Consider the following 24,237-nt stretch of genomic DNA (forward strand, 5'->3'; position numbering starts at 1 on the left):
GCCATTATAATATTAATGCTTGACTTCAAAATACATTACAAAGTTATAGTAAACAAAACAGCATAGTACTGGCATAAAAACAGACTTATAAACCAATGGAACAAAACAGACAACGCAGAAATAAATCTACACATTTACAACCACTTAATTTTCAGTAAATGTACCAAGAACACACATTAGGGAAAGGACAGTCTCTTTAATAAATGGTGCTGGGAGAACTGGATATACACATGTAAAATAATGAAATTAGACTATCTATCACATATATAAAAATCAACTTAAAATGGATTAGCTACTTAATTCAGTTACACCTGAAACTATAAAACTACCAGGAAAAAATGAAGGAGAAATGTTTTATGACATTGGTCTGGGCAATAAATTTTTAGATAGGTCCTCAAAAGCACAGGCAACAAAAGCAAAAATGGGATTGCTTCGAACTAAAAAGCTTCCACTCAGAAAAAGAAACAATGGGGAGAGCGGAAAGGAAATCTACAAAATGGGATAAAATATGTTCAAACTATGCATCTGACAAGGGGTTGGTATTTAGAATATGTAAGGAACTCAAACCACTCACTAGCAAAAAACAAATAATCTCATTTAAAAATGGGGAAAAGACCTTAATAGACATTTTTGAAAAGAAGAGATATTATATGACAAAATGCTAAACATCACTAATCATCAGAGAAATGCAGAGAATGGCTACTATCAAAAAGACAAAATAACAAATACCGGCAAGGATGTGAAGAAAGCAGAACTCATACGCTGTTGGTGGGAATGAAAATTAATGCAGCAATTGTAACAAACAGTATGGAGTTCCCTCAAAATTAGCAATAGAACTATGGCATGATACAGCAATTCTGTTTCTGAGTACATATCCAAAAGAATTGAAATCCACATGTCAAAGAGATATCTGCACTCACATGTTTATTGTAGCATGATTTGCAGCAGTCAAGAGATGGAATCAACCTAAAAGTCCACCAACAGATGAATGAATAAAGAAAATGTGGCATATATACACAATAGAATACTATTGAGCTATATAAGGGATGAAATCCTGTCATTTGCAGCAACATAGATAAACCTGAAGGACATTATGTTAAGTAAAATAAGCCATGCAAAGAAAGACAAATACTGCATTATTTCAGTCATATATAGGATATAAAAAAGTTGATCTCATAGAATTATAGACTACAATAGTGTTTACTGGAGACTAGGGAGGGAGGGGAGCAGGGAGAGAGGAGGGGAGCAGGGAGAGATGGGGAGGGGCTGGCCATGGGGTACAAAGTTACAGTTAGATAGAAAGAACATGTTATGGTGTTCTATTACATAGAAAATAAACTATAGCTAATAACAATGTACAGTATATTTCAGGATAGCTAGAAAAGAAGATTTGAAAGTTATCAACAGAAATAAATGATAAAAGTTTGAGGTGATGGATATGCTAAATGCCCTGATTTGATCCTTTTACAATGTTCACATGTATTGAAACATCACATTGTACCTCATAAACATGTACAATTATGTCTCAATTAGTCAATTATAAATGAAATTAAAAATAGGTTCTACACACACACACACACACACACAAACACACACACACAGAGTCTTCTTTCTATCAATAGCCATTGTATTTCAAATCTTCATTCATGTTTATTTCTAACTGTACATTATTTATTTATTCACCAGTGTTTACTCCCTGGTGTTAATCTACCCTAATTTATATATACATTATCTTGATGATGAGCATTTGGATTGTTTCTTATCTTTTGATATGACAAGCAGTGGTTCTGTGGTCCATTTTACACATATCTTCTTGTGCACATGCTCAAATATTTCTGTGGGTTATATTCTTAAAAGTAGAATTTCAAGATCATGATATATATGAATATCCAGAATTATAAGATATTGCCAAGTGATTGCCATAATTACACCCCCATGAACCATATATTAAAGTTTCACATAGGTACCTATACACTTGGTATTGTTAATATTCTTAAGTTTTGATAATCTAATGTCATAAAAGGGAAGATCAGTATCTTAATTTGCATTCTCTTTGCTACTAATAAGATCGAGGCCCTATTCAAATACTTATTAGCCATTATTCTGCTTTTCTGTCAAGTGCCTCTTCATGTATTTTACCCATTTTTATTGGATTATTTATCTCTCTGGTAACTCCTTATTGATATATAGGATTTTGTATATATTCTAAACAGGAATCTTTAGACATACGAGATTTAGGTTGACTACAGGTACTACATACATCTCCCAATTAGTGCCCTGTTTTCTATTTTCTTCATGGTACATTGGATAAACTAGTATTCTTACTTTTAAAACAGTAATCCATTGGAAATTAATTTTTGTATGTAGTAACATAGTGTTCAAATACCACTTTTTCCCACATTGTTACCCAATGTTTTCCAGCATCACTTTTTAAATAGTTTCTTCTTCCCTCAATGGTCTATGTCTCAATCTATATATAGGTTCTCTAATCTGTTTTGTTGGTTAATTTGTGAATATTACAGTGTTAGTTAAATAATTGTACTTTTCATCTCTCTTAATACATGAATACTCATTTCTGTTATTGGGTCACAGAATGACCTGAAATTTAGGCAAAAGCAGATGCCTTTATTTGCTAAAACAAAATACAATTTCCCTCACGTGTCTATGTACCACCCTGATAGATAAAGAATATTGGTAATAGGAGTGAAAATTAAAAGAGAAAATTTTAATACTTACGATAAAAAATGGAACATATGATAAATGGGGTGGTAACATTGTCAAAACACCTCTTGTGTGATATAATTTTTCTTAACCTTAAGCAACAAAGAAGGCCTGCTCTTCCAAAGAGTCAAATTAGAGCAAAGTTATTTGAAAGTCTGAGTCTGAGGGGAGCTAAGTCACCATCTTACCTGAACAGCATTAGAGATCATCGTGGAAAATCTAAAAAGCCATTCTCCTTGTTTGCTTAGCATTCACTGTTTGCTATATGGGTACCATAACATAGAAAAAAATCTTTTAAAAAATTAAAGACCTGAAGAAAACACAGTTAATTTGTGGAAAATAAAAGTTTTCTACTTTTATAGAGCATGTTTAACAAATGCTACTTGGTAATTTTCCCTGCCCTGACACTGACAGACTTGATTATTTAATTGGTTCCTAGAATACCAATTCTTTTTAATGTTCTAAATGTAGACAGATAAAAGCAAACCCTAAACTACAAAATAAAGATGTTTCTCACATTTGTATAAGAGCTATTTTCTTAGAAAGGTCTCCTCTGTCCTGTGTATATCCTATTCAGCCTAATTTAAATTCCTAAATTATTTTTTGGTGAGCAACTTTTATTCTAGTTTTTAATTTGTTTTTCCAGTTTTTAGCTATTATTCTGTAAGGTACTATCATACTTCTATAGAGATGCTTTTTTGGATCTAAGGATGTGTTTTGAAGACAAAGCTAAGGGGCTTTCTTAATGATCTGAATATGAGTATAAGGGAAAGAGAAAAGTTATGGATGAATCCAAGGCTTTTGGTTGAGCAACTGGAAAACTAACCATCAATTGAAATGAAGAAAACCATGGGTGCAGCAGGTTTGGGAAAGGGAAAATATGGGATTTGGACATGCTGAATATGAAATATCTAGTAGTGGAAATGTTAAGTAGGCACTTAAATATATTAATACGTAGTTCAAGAGAGTCATTTTGTCTAGAGATATAAATATAAGAGTCATTGACATACAGTGGTATTTAAAGCCAGAAGACCATTAAGTCACAAAAGGAGTGACTGGAGATGGTGAGGATGAAATTTCATACTCATACCAGTCCCCATGTTAAAGAAATGAAATTAGTTTGTCATAATTCATTCTGAATAAACCTATGTTGTTTCTTAGGTGTCTCTATTTCCCTAAGTATTTAACTTTATAATCCATTCTATAATGTAGTCCAGAATCAATAACAAGCTCACCATTCTACTAGAACAAACCTTCCCTCTTTGAAAATCAGAATATCTCTTCAATATATGATTCAGTTTAGATTAACGGCAAAGGTTGAAGTTATCTTAATGCAGTGGGATAAAATCCCATCTGGATAATAACTTTTTCGTTTCCTCTTGAGCTTAGCAATTATAGCTGTTTAAAGGCAGAGCCCATTGATTTTTTAGGGCACACTTGAGTGAAGATGAGTGGGTTTTACTAATTGAGACAATTCTAAAAATTGTGTTTTTGTTAGAGAGAGAGAGAGAGAGAATCAGAGACAAAGTAATGACACAATATAAAGTTCTAAACTGTGATACAATCTACTTTCCTCATTCATTTCCACTATTATTTTTCCTATTTAGCCATGCTTATTATAAGCAGTTGTTAGAAGCAGCTGTTACTAAGATGGAAAGGAATGGAAAAGTTCTTAAATATTGCTTTCTTAAAAAAAAAAAAAAGCTTCAAAACATCTGGGCTTTGCACTGAGAAATATTTTTAGTGAGACTGAAATGATTATATAAAAGATTATGCAGAAGGAACAGCAATGATATTTCTTCTTTATTGCCTATATTTTTGAAATCTCCTTTTACTTTTACAGTAGTTTTGTCAAATGCTATGAAAAGTTTAATAAATTTGCCAGTTTTTCTCATTTTTAAATGCTGGCAGACTACTTAACTTTGGAATGTGGTTGCTCAATATTTACCAACGATTGAAAAAACACCCATTTCAGTACAAATTTTTAGCTTTGTTTGTTTGATTACTCCAGCATTTTTCCCACCGAGGGATGTTCCCACCCTTCTTAGAAGTACCCAAAATTCTGAGAGGTGAAGGGAGGAAACATGAATGACAATACGCAATATAAAAGAGGAAATCAAAACCAAAAAGTTGGCTCAGACTCTTAGAACACACCATACACCCTCAATCTGAGCTCAATCTGAGTCAGAGGGTTATGTTATCACCTTAGCTGGAGCTGTTTTTGTTAGGTCAGTATATCTGTTGTCACTAGAAAATAGCATAGCCAAGTCATCCTTCCCAATGGAGGATAGTGTGGTGTCAGAATTTCAAGAAGGTCCAAATCAGAACACCTGTGTGCCAGACCGGCCCAGCTGTACATGTGGGCTGGCCAGAGCTGCAGAACATCATCTGCTCAGCACATGAAATGCCAGTCTCTTTGCTTAAGATGGGTTTGAAGGATTAGATTCTTGAAACAGAAAGCTCAGAACTCGGTTGTAACATCCCTAGCCTTTCTCGTATTTTAAAATAAACAATTTTAGGAAAAGGGGATTAAAGGCTCATATCTGAGAGATGACAAGTAGGGTATATTGCTAGCTCCAGAAGAATTGCCTCAGAAATTCTTCTTTAGTCGGCCCTTGGCTTTTCATTCTGGTGACGAATGAAGTATGACTATAATTCCAGGTGTTAAACATGTGCACATTCCAAAAATGTTCTATGGGTTGCTCAGTTTATGACAATCAGATCAACAAGGGAATATCTCTCTTTCCTAGCCCTTCTAAAACATGATGCGATATTTGACCCATTCCCTGTCCTGATCATTGAAAATCTGGTCAAAGGAAACACAGTGAACAATACGAACTCTATTGAATAATTAGTATTAACTGCCTATCTTTTTTCCTACTAAAACTGACATCTAAAAAAGTATAAACTAACACTCTTGCAATTTGGGGACCTCAATTTCCTGCAAACTATCTTTAAGTCCTTGTTTTGCGATCTGCCACCTTTCAATAACTACTAGTAGTTATCGGGTATTTAAAATGTTATTTTTTGTTGGCGGTGGTTTTTAGTTGTTTTTGTTTATTTGTTTTTTGCTTTGAAGAGAGATTTACAACCTCGTCCGCTTGAATATTATGGTCATTTTGGATTTTCTCCTCAGAGATGAGAAGATAAGAACTTCAACAATGTTTCCAGAGTTTATGGGCACAGCTGTATAGAGATGTTAACCTCCTAAAACAAAACAAAATAGAACTCCAACTTGGGAAAAAAGCAATCTCATTCACTTTAAAAAAAACAAAACCAAAAAAACAAAATTCAAGTGGTCTTCTCACTTAACGAGACAACACTGTCTTATATTAAAATTGTAATCAAATAATTCTGAGTTTGAAACTAAGTCACATGGGAGCACAGATACCAAATACCGAGCTTGCCCAAAATCTAAATGGTCGCTTTTTTGGCATCATCCTTCCTGCTTGATTACGTCCCTCAAAGATTTACTGATTACTCTGCACATAACAGAAGCTTACAGGCTTTAGGGAAGGTTAAGTGAGGCAACACAAAATTCCTGGTATAAAGTAAGTGCTCCACAAATGTTAGCTGTCACTATCTTCCAGAAAAAAGGATGTATTTCTCAAATATCTAGTCACACTAATGCTGTGTGTAGCATATTGCTAGGAATATACTAGAGTAGTATACTGATGCCAGACTGCATCATTTAACGTCAGACTGCATTATACATGGATAAGCAATGACTACGATTTGGAAGTTGGTGTATTTATCCTAATTGATTTTGCTCATCATTGTGTTAAAAGCAGCAGTCAGTTATGTTCTTCCTTTCCTTTCCATGCACCAAAACTACAGAATATAACTCCCTCAATATCTTACATTAAGTCTCACTATGATGATTACTATTGAAACTTCACTGAGTGTACAATTCTTAATTCCAATAGCATGGATTTGTCATGAATTATGTGTTCACTGCCTTGGCTTTGTTTTCCAAAGATATTTGAAATAGTCCTTGAATATCCAGAACATCTTGGTTCCACCATTAGAGCATCTTCTTTGTTAGTGTCTGACTCTCCCAGAGTGGACATTTAAAAAAAAATAGTGGTGAGGTTGAGCTACACTATTCTTTATTGATTTCTGCTAAAAACCAGAGTTATATTTTTAGGTCTTAATTTTATAAGGTTCAGGCCATCAAATATAGTTTCCTTTTTGTGTTGAAAGCTTTTATTTTCTAATAAGAAAATTCATAGTACACACTTCAATTCAATTTGTAGTCAATCACTGGGATGGCTGTGGCAGAAGACCTGAGTATTGGCCACTTACGATTTTAACAATGAGAATTTTTAAAAAGACCAAAAATGTTACAATGCATTGCAGATGCTGTGGCCAGGACCCACTTGGAAATGTAATTTCAAGAGGATTTTTCTTGTTAAAAAGCCATTTCCTCCTGAAAAGTGTTGGGAAGATAGCAGCAGGGCAAATAGGCAAACAAGAAAATTTACAAGGATTTCCAAAGAGTACTGTGGAAGCATTGTATTAATTTGAACAACTGTAAGAACATTTTTATGGGTTAAGAAGTTTAGTCTTTCCTCTTAATTTTAATGGGATGGGTTTGCATTTTTTTAAAAATAACTTTTTAAAATTAAAAACAAATTTATTGCAAATTGACAATTTAGAATTCTGTAAATCTATGGGTACAAGTAATATTACAATTATTAAATACAATGTAGAATAATTAAATCAAGCCATGAACAGAAAGACAAATAATGCATGTTTTCACTTATATGTGGAACCTAAAACAATTGAACTCATTTTAAAAATAATTTTTGACAGGCTTTGTGTGTGTGTGTGTCTCTGTGCACACATTTTAACTAAGTTGCACATGAAGTAACGTGTGCCACCAGACTGGACCCTGGGGAATTGCATTGAGTATGATTTGTGCCTGCCTCCTCTTTCAGAAAATGGATGGGTTTGGGGTGGAGAACATACCACTGACCTACGTTCGTTAACTGCTTCTGGAACACCATGATTCTTTTGGAAATAATAAGCATATTACATGAATTTTGACCATGTTCTTCTAATGGAGAAGACCAGATTATAAAATAATATTCCATTATATTTTAAATTTTAAGACTTTCTAAACCCAACTGAGGGTTTTCCACCTTAAAGCAATTGACATTGAAAGGTTTACGGTTATAATCACAATGCTGAATCCTTGACTCAGAATGCTTGTTAGAGCTTGAAAAAATTACTTGGAGAAACAACACATTTATTTGACATTCTCACCTTCTATGGGGTACTTTGTTCATGGAAACAACAAAAAGCCACTCAGAGCCAAGTATTTTGAATGTGGTGTGTGAATCAATATGTATAATGTTTTTATGGCCCTAAAGTCATGGCCTAAAATAAACAAACATGTAAACTACTTCTAAAATTAATTTCAAAACAAAGGTCTACAGAACAATATCAAAGGAATGAGTTCTCTGTGGTGACTAATATGGAAAATAATGTTTGAGCAAGCTTGACTACAAAATCTATGACAGTATTTTGAACTTGTGTCTTTATTTATCAAATGTCTTAATTTGATATATTTCAGCACATTTTCTGTTGCTCTGCCCTTCCTGCAGTAAGTTCTTGTCCACTTTACTGACATCTCTCCACCAATCAATGCTGAGTTCACCGCCAGTTCCTACACTCCAACTTAGTTATTTCTCCCCACAATTCTACTTTCCTGTGAGCCTGCCTCTTCTTACTAATATTTCTTATGTGCTTTGAAAATTACAAAGTTAGAATCAGACCTTCTCAGGGAACAGTGAGGCATTTACGAAGGCAAAAAAATCAAACTTTAATTTCTCCTACAATATTTGTGGGGTAAAAAACAGACATCAATTCTTTATAATTTCAGCATAATGCCCAGTACAATCAGACCTTTTCCTGACTCTTTATGGAGGTAGCTTGCTTGTACCTACAAGTCAGTCTGACTGTCTGCCCAAAGAGCCAGTGTATAGTCTGTGAAGAATTACTAAAATCCCTTGATTACATTTTCTGTTAATGAGGAAAAGTTTTTGAGTGGACATTGATATCCAGTTTATTTTATTCATTTGCTTCACTTCTAGCAAAAAGCAGAATGTTTCCATCCTTAACTGAAGTTAACTAGATAACTAAGAGATACAATACACATGTTCACCCTTAGAAATCTTTATAAAAAAGAAAAACTCATCAAGGTGTCCAATTACAAAACTGTATTAGAAATAGAATCATGAACTAGACAATTTCTGGGAGCCTCTTTCAACCTTAAAATTTCAACTAGATGCTTCAAATGCATTACATTTGTTTTTATTGCTACATATACCTTGTCCTAAATGTTTGTTGACTGTGGTCATAGCATCTAATACACTTAAGTAAGCAATTAGCAAGTTGACTGACTTACCTGAAGAATTTGAATCACATCTGAATTTTGAAATATACCAATAGAAGGTCTGTAGCTGGTTTCTATGGCCTCTAACTTATATGAGACAGCCTAGCACGGTGATTAAGTAGGTTAAGTGTACAGACTTTAGAAAGACTGCTTGGCCTTAAATCCCAGCTCTGCTACTCACGAGCTGTGTAGCTTGAGGAACACAGTAGAGAGAAATAAGATAATTGATGATATTGTGTGCCATGTTGAGGAGTTCATGTTCTAGAAATGGACATAGATGGACATGTTCATGTTCTAGAAATGGACATAGATGGAGAATAGACTGATCAGATTTTTACATTAGAAAGCTCACTTTAGAAGTAGTGTAGATAATGTTTCAGAGAGTAGGAAACATTTATAATATTGTAGTAATCTATTGAGAAAAAAACAATGGTCTGAATCAAGGCAATGAAAAATTGGGATAGCAATAAATCAGTAAAAAAGGATTACTATTAGGGAAGAAGTAGAATCCTATAAATTACAGTATAATTGCTTCGGAGGAGGGATAGAAAGCAGGAAGCCTAGATTGTTTCTAACTTGGTCAAATGGTTGGGTAGCGATGCTAATTACCTTTATATGGAATACAAGAGGGGAAGCAAGTTTAAGAGAAATAAATATTGCTTTTAGTTTTGGAACATGTTCAATTTGAGTTGCCTGTCAGATGTCCAAGTAGATGTAACTCCTGGGAAGGTGGATATATAGAACTTTTCCTGAGAATCTAATCATATAATTGATAGCTTATAATCCTTGGCCTTATTTTTGCCACAATAGTCTCCCTCTTTGCAATTTTTCCATAGAGTATAATCTTCAACTTTTCTTCATGTTATTAAAGAGTAATAATCATGTTTATATAATTCATTACTTTTGCTCACATATTGAGTAAACTGGAAGTCAAAGATTACACTCAGAGCTCGATAAAATTAAGAATATTCATTTATTTTGGAAAACAATTTTAGCTTATAAAAACAAAAGCATCACGGTGAAAAGACATGGAAGAATCTTAAATATATGCTATGAAGTGAAAGAAGCCAATCAGAAATGGCTACATATGATATGATTACAACTGCATGACATCCTGAATGAGACAAAACTAGATACAGTACAAAGATCAATGAATATCAGGCATTAGAGAGGAGGGGTAAATAGGTGGAACACAGAGGATGTTTAGGACAGTGAAACTATTCTTTATGATACTGTAGTGATGAATAAATGTCATTATACATTTGTCAAAACCTATAGAATGCGCAATGCAAAGAGTATGGGTTCTATTAATAATAGTGTATCGACATTGACTCATCAGTTGTAACAAATTTACCACACTAATGCAAACTACAAATCATAGTGGAAGCTAGGGAAAGGAGGAGGTAAGGGACTTGATGGAAACTTACTACACTTTTGGTCAAACTATTTTTCGAAACTAAAACTACTCTAAAAAACCAATGAAACCTATTAACAATAATTTAAAAACAATCACACTAGTTCTCTGAACACAAATTTTACCCTTATATTATTATATGTATATTTATTATGTTACCACTCTGAGATTCCTGCACATATGATATGAATAAATGGACCTATTACATTGTTTGACGCTTGTGTAACAATATAATAATGTATTTTCAACAGCTTTGAAAAACACTCACTTTCTTCTTTAAAAAGTTTTTGACAAAATATATTTCCTTTGTCCTAATCTATGTGATTTTGCACCAATACAACCTGGCTTTACAATTGCTTATTTCTCTGAACTTTGTCTATTCTGAAGCCTGTAACCTATAATGTGTCCAAAATACGACCCTAAAACTTAGTTTCAGAACCTTAAAAATATACTGATATCTATTATTGAGACTCTTATCAAGCCTTTCAAGGTGTTTTGAAAATATGTAAATAGTAGCACATCCCAGGCATGACAGAAAAAAATAAATGCATACGTCTCTTCTTGAATAGACAGGATATTCTAACAGCAAGCAAGAAAGCTGTTTGCAGCCTGCCTGCAAGAACAAAAAACTAAGTTCTTACTAGAAGTATCAAAGTATGACTACTGATACTAGTTGTTAAAACAAATCCAAGAAAATCAAAACAAATAGACAAAAGGAAAAGAGCAAACAATAAAACTTCTACTTTCAATCTGTCCACCCATATTTTTAAAAAGTAATCAATCAAAACAGAAACTAAATTCATGATTCCAAAATTATAAATTATTCTCTGGTTGAATCTAACTGCTTAATTCAGATTTACCCTTCATAAATTCAGGGTGGAATGGTTTTAAATTTCTTTTTTGTAACATAACCTCTAATGATGTTGAGGCAAATAAGTAGTGTTTTATGCTTTGCAAAGAGATGGAGAAAGGACTTACTATTATGATAACCATTTTACTAATAAAAAAAACTAAGGCTTAAAGGTGTTAGGTAACTTCTTTGAGGTCCTGCATATTTTTTAAAAATAGGCTAATGAGGTTTTCTTCTAAATTGATATCCAGCATGCTTTCAGGCTCACCTGCTGTCCCATGCAGAAATCATAACCACTTTCAACAGTATGTTCTTCGAAATTAAAGTGTGATAGTGCACAAGGCATATACCCAGAGGGAACATGGGTAACAGACACAGATTAATCATGTTTGAAACATCAGAGTATCAAATGTTTCATAGTTATGGCTCACTTACCCCTGAAGTGGAGAGAGAGGAAGAGATTAAGCATATCCCCAGGCAAAGAGGCCCATCCCTCTAAGTCAGAGGTCCGCATGAAGTTGAAGAAGGGAAACTGGGAGAGGACTGGGAAGGTGGATACTTCTCTACATGAAGCTCAGGCTGCTTCCAGCATCCCTCACTGGAGCTGATTCGGAGGCAGTGTCTTCCTAAAACACTGCTGATCTCCAAGCACAATGCCCCAAGTTCTCTGCCCAGGAAGCGCAGTAATCTAATGGGTCGGTGGTGTTCAAATCAATTCAATGAATAATGATTTACGTTAAAAAAATTGTTTTAAGATAGAATAATAGAATAGCACACAGCAGAAGAGAAGGACTAAAATTGAAAAGTCATACTGCATTACCTACTATAAGAGAGTTTATTTTTGAAACTTTTTTAGGAGTGTGAGTGGAGAAGAGAGGATACAGAATCACAGTGTAAAATATATTTCTTTCTCAGTCAGAAAAGTTTAAAAGCCATTGGCCTCTATCCTAGTTGGCACTTTGACAAAGGACAAGCACCCTGCATTCTTAGCAGCCCCACCACCACTTTTGTCCCTTCTGTTGTGTGCTCCTGCCATTGCTGTGCAGACTTTCCAGCCAGGCTTCTTGCTAACCATGTCTTTAAAGTATCAGGACTGAAAAAGTGAGCAACAATACAGTCAGTGCCACTTCCTTTCATTACCTTTGTTTAAAATTGATTGACACAGCTATCATCGTGACACTGTAAACTTTGATAATACATTTTGACCTACACAAATTTAGAGCTGAAAAAGAGTCTGCGTATAATTTATCTCCCACTAGGTAGTTAATCAACTCAAGGCAACTGAATGTAATTCTTTCACAGAGATTTCTTATTCAATATTTAACAGAAAGTATTTCTTCTGATTATTTGAAATGTTTATATTAGAAGTCAGAGGATGCAAGTCCAGTGAGAATTTCTTTGTCACAGGCATTGATTATAGTACATTGGGCAGATCATGAAACATCTCTTAATCAGATTTCCTCGTGTGTAAAACAAGCAAGTCAAATTAGGCAGTTCCCAATGTGTTACCCAGTTCTGTGTCCTGCTTTAGTCTGTTGTATAAGTTCTTGAAACTTTTAGATAATAGAAGTTTCTTTTGGTCCTTTCTATAAAACTCTCTATCTTTAATGATAATACTTAAGCACATTCGGAGAATCCTCTTATGTGGTTATTAAAATATTCAAACATTTTAAAAGATTCTTATCAGGTTGAAAGTAAATGTTAAGAAGGTTGTTCACACTGAAAATTAATAAAATATTATTTATGAAAAGTAAATAGCAAAAAAACTCTAGTACATAGTTCAATATATGAAGATAAATATATGCTGTTTAAAATATTTGTGCATATTACATTAACATTTTATGAGCTTAAGTCATAGTTACTTGCACATTTTAATCAGACATGAGTTTCTTTAACAAGTCCATCACAGAGAAAAAAAATGGAAGTCTACTTAAACTCCAAATACTCAATAACTTAAACTCCAAATACTCAAGTAGGGTTAAAGAAACAAAAAGCACTTTTTTTGGTAAGAACCTACATAGCATTCTTTCGTCACCCGTGAGTGATGAAATAGATCAGAGCACAGAACGAATTTTCAGCAATCAGACTTGAGTATTATAGCTTTAATTAATGTACAGGCTTTTTTGATAACTTTGTTTTGTCATTTAATCATGTCAGAAATCATGAAGACTTTGTTGCCCGACTGCAGACAATATGAGGTTAACAAAAAAAGGCGTAATTTTTGTTATCAAGGGCTTTTATGTTGTGGTTACTGTTATTTCTGGCAGGATTTCCAAAACAGTTGAGCAAGAAATGGGGCCTAAAATTTTATAAAGCTGAAAGTAGACAGCTGCATATGTGGCAGGTGATTCCAAAAAGGAAAATAATGTCAGTAAAGAAGAGAAAGTGGAACAGAAAGAAAAGAGAACTGTTGAGCGAGCTGGAGGAAATGCTCACATTTCTAGGTAGATGATTATAGAGAAATAAGTGAAGAAAATAAAGAAGAATGAACCAGAGAAGAAAACAGAAATAGCATAATAGTAAACATGCAAAAAATAAATTTGGCATAAGGACTAGACCATAGACTGCCGAGAGTACGGAGCATGGTTAGTGGGGATAAAAGACTCTGGATTTCAGAAGACTAACACAATACCTGTTGCTCCAAATTTCAAAGGGTTGAGAGGAAATAGAATGTGAAAACCATTATTTGAATGTGGTTGTAATTTCAGGTGATTTTAAATGATAATTATTCCCTCTGCCTCTCATTTGGATGAAGATTTTTTAGTCCATTATCAGATAGAAACATTTACTGGCAGTTTGTTTCCAATATGTTAAATGAAATTTATCACATGCTTCCATGAAATGTATTTCACTCTTGATTTAACATTACTAAAATATTTCAGTTTACCTAAATCACACAAAAAAAATCTCAAAATAATAAAAAAAAAAAGAAAATGATATGGAAACAATGAATTCCCAGTTTCCGAGTCCTCTTGGAAGAGACAGCTGACACTCAACAAAGGTTGTCAGCCTTCCAAAATCCTAGCAAGCTGTCTTGGCCAATACACTGTGTAGAAAGTGTCAAGAATCTTGCCAGTGCAGGGGTTATCTCACTTTGGAAAACATCAAATGAATACTGTTAGAAGCAGACTAACATGATGTTCAATTATTTTGGTTCTTGTAGTTGAACAACTAATATTGTCTTGTTTATGACCTCCACCTACTATGATTGTATTTTTAACATCTGGGGTACCCTTGTTTCCATGCTCTTTCCACAATTCCACTAATTACTTAATTATTTGCCAGTGTGCTTATGTTCTACAAGACAATATTGACTTATCATCTCTCTTAATGTAAACATTAAATAGTAGAAATGTCACATCATGTGTATGTGTATGTTTATTTTGTCTTGTTTTGCTTTATAATTCTTAGCCTCAGAGTAATTGAGTTCATTTTTTTCTTTCTTGTACCTCTGCCCAACTTGGTGGGGAAGATTAAGAGGCCACTTCTTATTTGGTGCACGAGCATTTGACTTTACTTATTTCTGTAATGGCAGTGGTAATAATGACATCAGCACAATAACTAAGTGCACTTTCTTATTCTTCAACGTTTTCTTTATATATATTATCTCATGTGATCCTCACCATTGCCCAGTAAGTTAAGCATTATTACTCTTATGGTTGTTGTTGTTATTGTTATCCCTATTTTGTGGGTATATCGAAAAAAGGAAAGACTAGAGAGATTAACTGGCTTTTCCAAACACATTAAACTAATCAGTGATGAGTGGAATTTAAAACCTGTTTGAAATTGTAGTGCTGTGATGCTGACACAGATCATCTGATTATCAGAACTGCAGCTAGAAGGGGTCAAAGGTAAGGAAAGAGCAAAAGCAATACAAGACTCTAAATTTAGAGAATTTCCCCCGTCTGATCAGGATGTAGGACATGTCAGCCAAACAAACAAAGCCATTGCAGAGAAGCCATTGGCAAAGCCTGTGCTTCTCTATCACATAGTGACATTCAGATTCAGGAAGATGAGGACAGGGGAGTTTGTTGCTGGGTGTGAAGAAAGAAGAGAGAATAAGCTTTATGCAACAGAATCTACTTTCTACTTGGGGTGACACTATCATTTTATACTTTAATGGGAAAGAGTAGAAGAAAGGTAGGTTTATGTGGGAAGGCAGGGAGGGAAGTAGAGGCAGAGATGAAAATAATGTATTGCTATGGTGCCTGCCTTAGCATCCACGAAGTACTAACACACTTTAGACTTCTCAGAGTAGCAGCTGGGAGCAACAGGGAATTTGGATTTTGTTGTGACTTTTAATTAAATTGGAGTTATACCCATGTCACTCAAGTATAGAGAGGGAAGAGTAAGTGTTCATGTTCTCTCCTAAATTCAGAATAAACAGCATATTGTAGCAGCATAAGTAGGTGGTTTAATATATGGGTTCTAATATTAGATTGCTTAGGTTTGAACTTTAGCTTTCTCCATTTACAGAGGTGTGACTTGTACACGTTGTATAACCTCTCTGTGTCTCAGGAATGTCTTTATTATTTATTAAATGTTTCATCATTTATAAAAATAAGAATGATACTACGATTTCCTTCAAAGGGTTGGCTAGAGGATCAAAAGAGTTAATGCAATTGAGGATTTAGTTTCATGCCTGGCACAGAGTGAATAATCAGTTAATGGTACCCTTTATTATAATTTATTGTGTGCCATAAGTTCTTGCAAGCTAGTTTAAGGAAATAATATACCTGAAGATCACTCACTTCTTCTATTTCCCTGAAGAAAGAACAATCTTATTCCAGATGATAAAGTATAACATGAAGATCTAATATCTCCTGGGAGAGGTTTGGTCAGATCTACCACTTTGATAAGTCATTTTCCCTAATTGTGGTATTTTTATTTGTTTTGTCATTTAATGTACTTATTCACTCATTGATTTGTTAAAATTGTAGATTTGTTCTTTTTTGCTTTAGATTGTTTTGTTTTAAATTAGATACTGCAAAGTATTTAAAAAGATATCTGATGTCCATTTGTCCCTTTTGACTCTGTGGAAAAAGATAAGTAACATTTTTTAAAAATTTACTACTTTTGTATTTTTGCTAATTTTATTTCTGAATTTATTATTTAAAGCACATAGAGAAATCTAAACTATTATTGAGATTCCCAAAATATAATCTGTTGTACAGATTCAGGGGTTGTGGAATACATGTTAGAGTAGCAATTTTGTTGTTAGTGATACATAAACTAATTACTTCTGTTAAAAAAATTAAACAGGATATTGAAATCTTTCTGCCTTAAAGTTTTCTTTGATTCAATTTGCCATTACAAAGAAAAGAACCTACCAAATGTTACATTGATTGACTTCTTTAAAAGAATGCTTTATGTTTGTCCTAACATAAAAATTAGAGAAAAATATGATATTCTGCTCTAGTTCCTGTCAAGAGTGGATAGAGAAGGAAGAGAAAATTGACTTTTGCTTACCTCAAATAGTAATACTAAATTTTTCTTATGCATTCTGTATTAAATCTTTCTGTGCATTCTTAAAGCGATGCTACATAATGCAAAATGTCTATCAATTATGATTAGCCTTACTTCCTTTTGATTTATGCTTCTGGATTGTTAAAAAAGTACTCAGTAACAGGCTCAGGCAGACACAAATATCACATAAACCATTTGAACAATCAGATAAATTGCTAAAAACAGGTTTATCTCCTTGTTATAAATGAGCACAAGTGACTAGAGGCGTAAGGAAGTAAAGCAACTCCAGCAGGCCATCAGAAAGTCACAGGCAGAAATAAGATTGTAATTGATTTTGCTGTTAACTCAATACTAAAGAATAAACAGTCATTAGTGACTAGTCTAAAATGGCAAATATGTTAACTATTATAAATTTCTTCTAAAATGTAACCGACTATTTTAACGTACATTTAAAGCAATTTTGTAAGGAAATGAAGAAGAGTCAATATTTTCGTAGATCAGAATATACTAGCTAGAGTTCTATGACATTGCCTTACCTAATCTTAAAATTATAAGTTTCAAAATATCTTGGAAAGGAGAAGAGGGTGCAAACATTTGTATTGGATAAGAATATTCAAGAAGATTATGACAGGGTCAGAGTCACAGCTGGAGTAAGTTTGAGCAACTTTGTCCTCTTGTGCTCTCTAGTCTAACACAAAAATAAAATGATGGATGTTCATATTAGATTATCATTAAAATACTTTTCTTGCTATTCACGAGCTAACTTTCCACTTGTATCAACTATCAATTTTCTATAATTCGTGGTGAGAAGAAAGGAACGTTAATATGGATTATTTCAAATTCCTTTATTTAAAAAAATTTAATCATAAAAATGATTTGCTTTCCTGATTATGTTTAGTGTTAGTCAATGTCCAGAGAGGCTATCAGATTATTTACTCTTAAGCAGGAGAAAGTTGGGCTGAGGTTAGAAAAAAAGTCATGGATAATTTCAGAAAGCGAAGAGATCGCTTACCGAAAATAGAGTGTGTAGTTTATTTCAGTGAGCACTTTCATGAATGTTTGTACATACAGATACAGCATACTTTCATTAAAGAAAATGCAATCTACAAATATTAGTGCTCTTCAGTCAACTCGTTCAAGCTTCTCTTTCAATGAATTTCAATTCTTTTCTCACACATAACTTCATCCAAACCACTGTCCTTGAAGTGTCCAAGTCAGAAAAGCATAGAATCTGAATTTATGTTAAACCATAGCTTCTTTTTAGAAACACATACCAGAAAGCTCATCTACATTTAAAATATAACTATAATTATCACTATTCTAGTCACTTTTAAAAGAATTGCAAAATGCTACTGCATTGCATTCAAATTAAATTCATCTGCCCGTCTCAAAAAGACAAAAAAAGAAGAATAAAAGAAGCAATTGCAAACACAAATCCAAAGGTTTTTCATTCACACAGAAAAATATGTGAATTGCAAAGCTTGATTTTTTTAGTAGTTTGGGTTTTTAAAATTTGTTTTGAAGGTGGCCCATACAAGTCAACACCTCAAACTTCAGAGATAGTATCGAGAAATGGCATACTTCATCAAAATATATTTATTCACATGATGTTGAAGATTTTGTTTGAAATTCCTTTTAATTTAGAACATCTGAAACAGTCTCCTTAGAAATTGGCATATATATTAAAATGCATAAATATTTGTATATTATGTAAATATATTAGTAACAGTCCTGAAACTTAATTTAGCCTGTATACAAATATAGTACATACATGCAGTACTTATTAGTAATAGCTGCAATTGAAAAAAGGCAAATTAAAACATTGATGCAAATAATTCAGCAGTTCATTTTTTGCCAATTCTGTATCAATCTTCTGAATACTGTCACTCTCAATTTCCTATGTCAGTTTCCTTTACAACTCATACGGTGTCTTTGAAAGCAAACCTAAACTGAGAAATGTAACACGTCTGGAGGACAGTGGATTTTCTCTCTCTAAATCTTTTCTAAAATTCAAAGGCACATTTTCCAGAAGTGATATTACAAATAATCCATCTTGCCTTTGGAACAAGTAGAATTCCTGTAAATAAGAATATTTATCTTTACATGAAATCAGGCAACTTTCAATAAAACTTTAGAGCTCATATAAGTCTCTTTTTCACTTTTGTGGATTAATTAATTTTCTAAATTTATTCCAGAATTTCTTCTGCAGTGGCCAAATTTAATTCTCTATCCTGAAAAATTAAAATAGGCTATTTTCAATTTCCATTTAAGAGAAAGAACACCGAGGACTAAGTTTCCAATCTGCCTACTTGAAGCTGCATCCTAGAGCTTCTTCCTCCTGTATCCCTGAAGGAAATATATTACAACATCATTTGTCAAGTATAAAGGGAGTTGGGGGAAATCAAACTTATTAGGTTTTAGGATGATACTATATGGTTAGCTAATTAGATTAGTTGACACTTTAATTCCAATATTTTCAATCATATTTTACTATTGTGATGCCTAAAACTTTAGCTCAGCTACATTTCTATTCTAGAGTTTTTCTCTACAAAAGGAAATGACATCTTCCCTGTAACAGCTTTTCTAATTTCCATTTCATTTATGAAAATAATAATACTAAGAATGTTGGTAACCACATAACTATAGAATAAAAAAGATAAAGAGACTCGTAAGTATCCAAAGAATTATTCTTTTTACTTCAAAGAGAAAATGTTTTACTATTTGTTTCTTCATAACAGTACATACTTTAGATCATTCATTAAACAGGAATATACAAAATAAAATTTTCCCATTTGCCAGCTATCCTCCTGCTATTCAACCCAATATTTTATTTTGTTTTACCTTTATCTTGAATATGTTAACACTTTTTTCACAAGCTTAATGTCAAATTTTAACAATCTAGGATTCCAGTTCAGTAAATATAATAAAAGATATTCCATAGAACTGGTATGTTATGAAAGGCATATCAGAAATTCAACCCATTTGTGAAATAAATAAATAAATAAATAAATAAATAAATAAATTCTCAATGTAAGGCTATGTAAGTAGACTTCCAAACTCTTTAAGAAGCATAATTAAGTAGCTATTTGGAGAGGGAACCACATAAAAACATATTTTATACCGATTTATATACAGATACAGTATCAAAACATAAAGAAGCAGCTAGGTTGTGGGATGCATCCCTCAGTCTCCCCTGTGTAACTCTATGGCTAATGAAAAGACGAGTGTAACTGATCTTCTGACAGAGGAACATCAGGTGTGTGGGCCCAATTGTGGGACAGAAACAAAAAGCACTTTACAAAAATTCCCAGAAAATACATAGATTAGAATGGAAAGGAACCTCAACACTATTGAGTCCTTCCCTGCGTCCTTGGGAGAACTACACATTAAGCTTTCTTCAACTGGGAACATGAAATTTGAAGTCAGTAGCATTAGAGAAGTCATAATTTGGATTGGGAGCACCCATTCTTTCTAATCCCTGTTTCATCTTACGACACACTTCTAAGAAACGGTTAGGTCCATTGCTATTGATAATCCTAGGGTGTCTCCCAGGAGAGGAAAAACGAATGAAAGTGGTCACATAAGCGTGTAGGCATGTGCACGTGTGTGAGCATGTGCAACGGTTATGTTTGTGTATACGTATATGTACTTTCTTATTTTTCCTGAGACCTTAAAAAAGAAATCTAATTGCTGATTTTGTAATTCCTTGAAAGGATAGCTGAAAAGGTAGACATTTCAAAGCTCTGGGAAGAGTTCTGGAACTGCAAAACTAGCAAAACTGCAAAATTGTCCCCGTGAGAGGGCAGTAGGGGGCCAAGCCCGGGCCTGAGTTTTGTCTCTCTGTCCATCCCAGACTGGCTTGGCCCTCTCTGTCAACCTTCACCCTGCTGGCTGCGCTGTGGACAGGGGCGGCGGAGCACACCGATAGCGCGCAGAACCGCAGCATCAGTCGGCTCCAAGGAAACTCAGATCTTTGCGGCGTGGGCCGCGGCCAGGGGTTGACACTTATGCTGTGCGAGGTGCGTGTGCCATTGGCAAACTGGCTTTCTCAGTTTTGGCTTCCCACAAAAGGAGCGGAAGGGGGAGCTGTCGTGATTCCCAGTGCCCACAGAGCCCCCTCTCCTGGCCACTGCGCGCCAGCCACAGCTGGTACCGAGTGTGCTCGCTAGTCTCTGTGCGTGTCTATTTGTATAACTATTTGCAAGTGGCTTTCAATCTATCTGTCTGTGTGACAGAGACAGAGGCGCCTGCGGAAAGTTGCCTCTCTCAAAAACGCCTTCAATGTTCTGCTCTATCGCTGGCGCCTACGACGCTGTCATTGCCATCTCATCATTTTTGCTTCCTTCCGGGTGATTTATGTACAATTATGCGTGAGTGAGAAATGCGTGTCTACTGGAGTTGTTTTGTCTGTGACCTTACTTCTTTGAAGAGAGAAAGTGATTGGGAGGGAAGGAGAACCTGAAAATGACTAATTCCCCCTCCGGAGTGTAAAATATAATGGTTAAACGCCCAATATCTCAATGTCTAGACTGAAATCCCGCTCTGCCACTTATACTAGCTGTGTGCCTTGGGCAAATCGTTAATCAATCCGTGCCTCAATTACTTCATTAGCAGAATAGGAAAGCAACAGCATTTAGCTCACAAAGTTGTGAAGATTAAATGAGTGAATATGTAAAACGCTTAGAACTGTGCCTGGCACGTTAACAGGTGCTATAGGTTAAATGCTATCAACATCTTCATCAGTTGATCACAGTGTTAAATGGAAGGACCATCCTGACCACTTTCTCCACAGGAAAGCACTAACTAGATCTTGATACGTGCCCACGCCCCAATGCAAAGGTGAGACCGAATCCTAACCCGTTCACTCCGTGCAGTGCAGGACCAGCAGCCACCCAGACACCCCCCACCCACGCAGACCCTGTTCGGGGAATCCCTCCCCAGCAGTCTGTTCTCTATACCTGGGGCCATGCTCCGAATTTTTGGGGATGCAATGGCAAACTGCTAGCCCAAGAGAGCTGGCCCCAGCCTCTCCTGTCTGAAGAGTGTGTTTGAGGGTTTTCCTACCTGCCCCAGGTTTTTGCCCTTCTTACTGCCGCCGAATGCCAGTCCTTGGTATATGCCCGCAGATCGATTGGCGGCCTGAGCAGGCGTCTCCCCGCCCAGAGAGGACTTGATGGAGTTGAGTTTGGCCCGCGAACTGCCGATCTGTGAGCTCTCCACCATCAGCACCGCGGCCAGTAGGAGCAGGCAGCGGGACGAATCCTTGCACCGCATCGACGCGGCCATCTCCCGGCGAAGGGTTCCCCAGGAAGACTCAAAGCCCGAAGGGGTGGGAATGCAAGGGGAGGCAGGACCCCAACACGGGGCCCCTCACTCGGGGCGCTGGGGCTTGCAGATTGTGTTCCCTCAACCCTTCCTGGTTCGGGGACCCAGGACCCTGTGAACTCAGTCTCACGCCTCAGGACAGAAATTAGCGGAACCCAAGCGAGACCAGCTTCTCCACCAGGGCAGGAAGTTCTGCAATAACTGGAAGCAATCAAAGGCTAGGCGCTTTGTCGCCAAGGAGGCGTGACCCAAGGTGCAAGAAAACCCAGCCCTGTGGATCGCACCGCTTCGGTTGCTTCTTGCCCCGCACCTCCTTGGTCCCGCCGGGATCTCGGCGGTTTAATTCTCCTCTTAATTGATCAGGAGGCCCGCACCAGTTCCTTCTCCTTTGGACTCAGTTGCTTTTCTCTCCTCTCTTTTCCTATCCTTTATGTGTCAAACTTTGCAGGACACAATGCTCCTTTTCAAAGTTAGCAGGCGCTTTAGTAGGGGATCAGGAGATGTCCCCGGATCGAATCCTCGAGATCTGAAGAGAACCGAGGTCCCCCACACGCGCACTCACAGTTGCCCCGAAGCGTAGTCCCTTGACTCACAAGAGACAGAAAACCGCTGCCAGCGCAGCGACGCCAGGCGAGCGGACTTGCGCTACGCTCGCCGCGGGCTCCCGCTCTCTCTCTCTGCTCTCTCCCCCTCCCTCTTTGCTTTTTATAGCTTCTCACAGTGAGTTTTTTCTTTTCTTTTCTTTTTTTTTTTTTTACCTCCGCCCCCAATTCAAGAGTGACGAAGAGTGAAAACTTTTCTCTCACCCCCTACCGTTTCCGCCCCCCCTCCTCTCCGCGTGCTGCTTCTCCTTCTGCGGCTTCCACTCCAGCTTTTCCTCCTCATCCTCCCGCTCTGTCTACACCCCACAACTGCTGGAAAAGGGGGATATAGCTTTTCTATGGGGTGAGTGGAACATAGGGGCTCCTAATTCCTGCCAACAACTCCAGCGGTTGGAGGGGTCTTTGGAAACAGGCGGAGGGCAAAGGTGGAAACGGAGAGGGGCAAGCTGCCACCACGTGATCGCCGCCACCCTTCCTTAGATCTTCCCACCCTTCTTCAGCCCCTGACAATGCGGGGAGAGCTGGAAAAACCCTATGGAAGCTTTAGAAAAGTGAGCATCTGCACATCTGCTCATTAGAATTGTATTCTTTGTGCGCTCACGTTTGGTTTTAGCCTGTGCCTCCCAGGGAGTGTGTGAAGCTGGAGTCGTATAGGTGCGCCAGGGGGTGGCCAATGATCCGGATAGAGGATCTGGAAGGAAAGGGGCAAACCAAAGAGAGGAAAAGATGAGCCTGTTCGATTTGGGTCTTTTTAGTCTCCTTCTGAACCCGGGCCCCGTCGCACACGTAGCATATGTCTATGTCCCTGAGGGACTGGGAAGAAGGGGGTGCTCTGGGTACGCTCCAAGAGTTTGGACCTCACAGCTCGATAGAGCATCTTTACCATGCCAGCTAACTGCTCTTTTTGCGAAAAGAAAATCCCAGATAGGAACGAATGGGGGCAGGGAGCCTTTGAGATCCTGTCTCCCTTGGCTTCCTGCCTTCTAACCCCTGGAAATTACAAGAGAAGTCATTCCTGTCAGCCCCCGTGGCTCTCCAGGTCCAATTCCCTTCGGTTGAAGGTCGAAGGCGGCTCCGGGAACTACTGGGACGCGCTGGCGCTTGGGGGCGCCAGTGGCAGCCGTTCAGCGAGCCACGGAAGTGCTGCAGGAGACAAGCGCGGAGTTCGGTGATGTCTGGTGGCCAAGTGCGAGACTTCCCAAGCACAGCAAGGGATTGTTCGAAAGTTGTTGCATTTCTCCTTCGCAGACACTAACATCCAGGAGCAGAGAAATCCAAGCATTGAGCCACAACTTGAAGTTAGAAGGCTGCTAGCCGCCAGGGGAGGATACTAGCAGCATCCTCTTCAGAATTTTTGGACCTAGATTTCACAGCTTTCACACCTGATCCTGGCGCATGTCCATGAGTAGGAATTAAACTTGTCGCTAAGTGAGAATGTTAGTGACTCTTATTTTCCCCC

The 24,237-nt window shown here is 36.5% G+C and overlaps 1 protein-coding gene across 1 annotated transcript in view; it reads right to left on the bottom strand.

Annotated features, from left to right (window-relative positions):
* Positions 1-22,855, bottom strand: part of DKK2 (dickkopf WNT signaling pathway inhibitor 2) — a 107,812-nt gene extending 84,957 nt beyond the window's left edge. Inside the window, exon 1 of the mRNA XM_005555625.5 lies at positions 21,916-22,855. Coding sequence (XP_005555682.2) covers positions 21,916-22,137 — 222 coding nt within the window. The 5' untranslated portion in view covers positions 22,138-22,855. The remainder of the gene's footprint in view (positions 1-21,915) is intronic.
* Between the last annotated feature and the right edge of the window lie 1,382 nt (positions 22,856-24,237).

The sequence above is a fragment of the Macaca fascicularis genome, chromosome 5 (genome assembly GCF_037993035.2).
Source record: "Macaca fascicularis isolate 582-1 chromosome 5, T2T-MFA8v1.1".
NCBI lineage: Eukaryota > Metazoa > Chordata > Mammalia > Primates > Cercopithecidae > Macaca > Macaca fascicularis.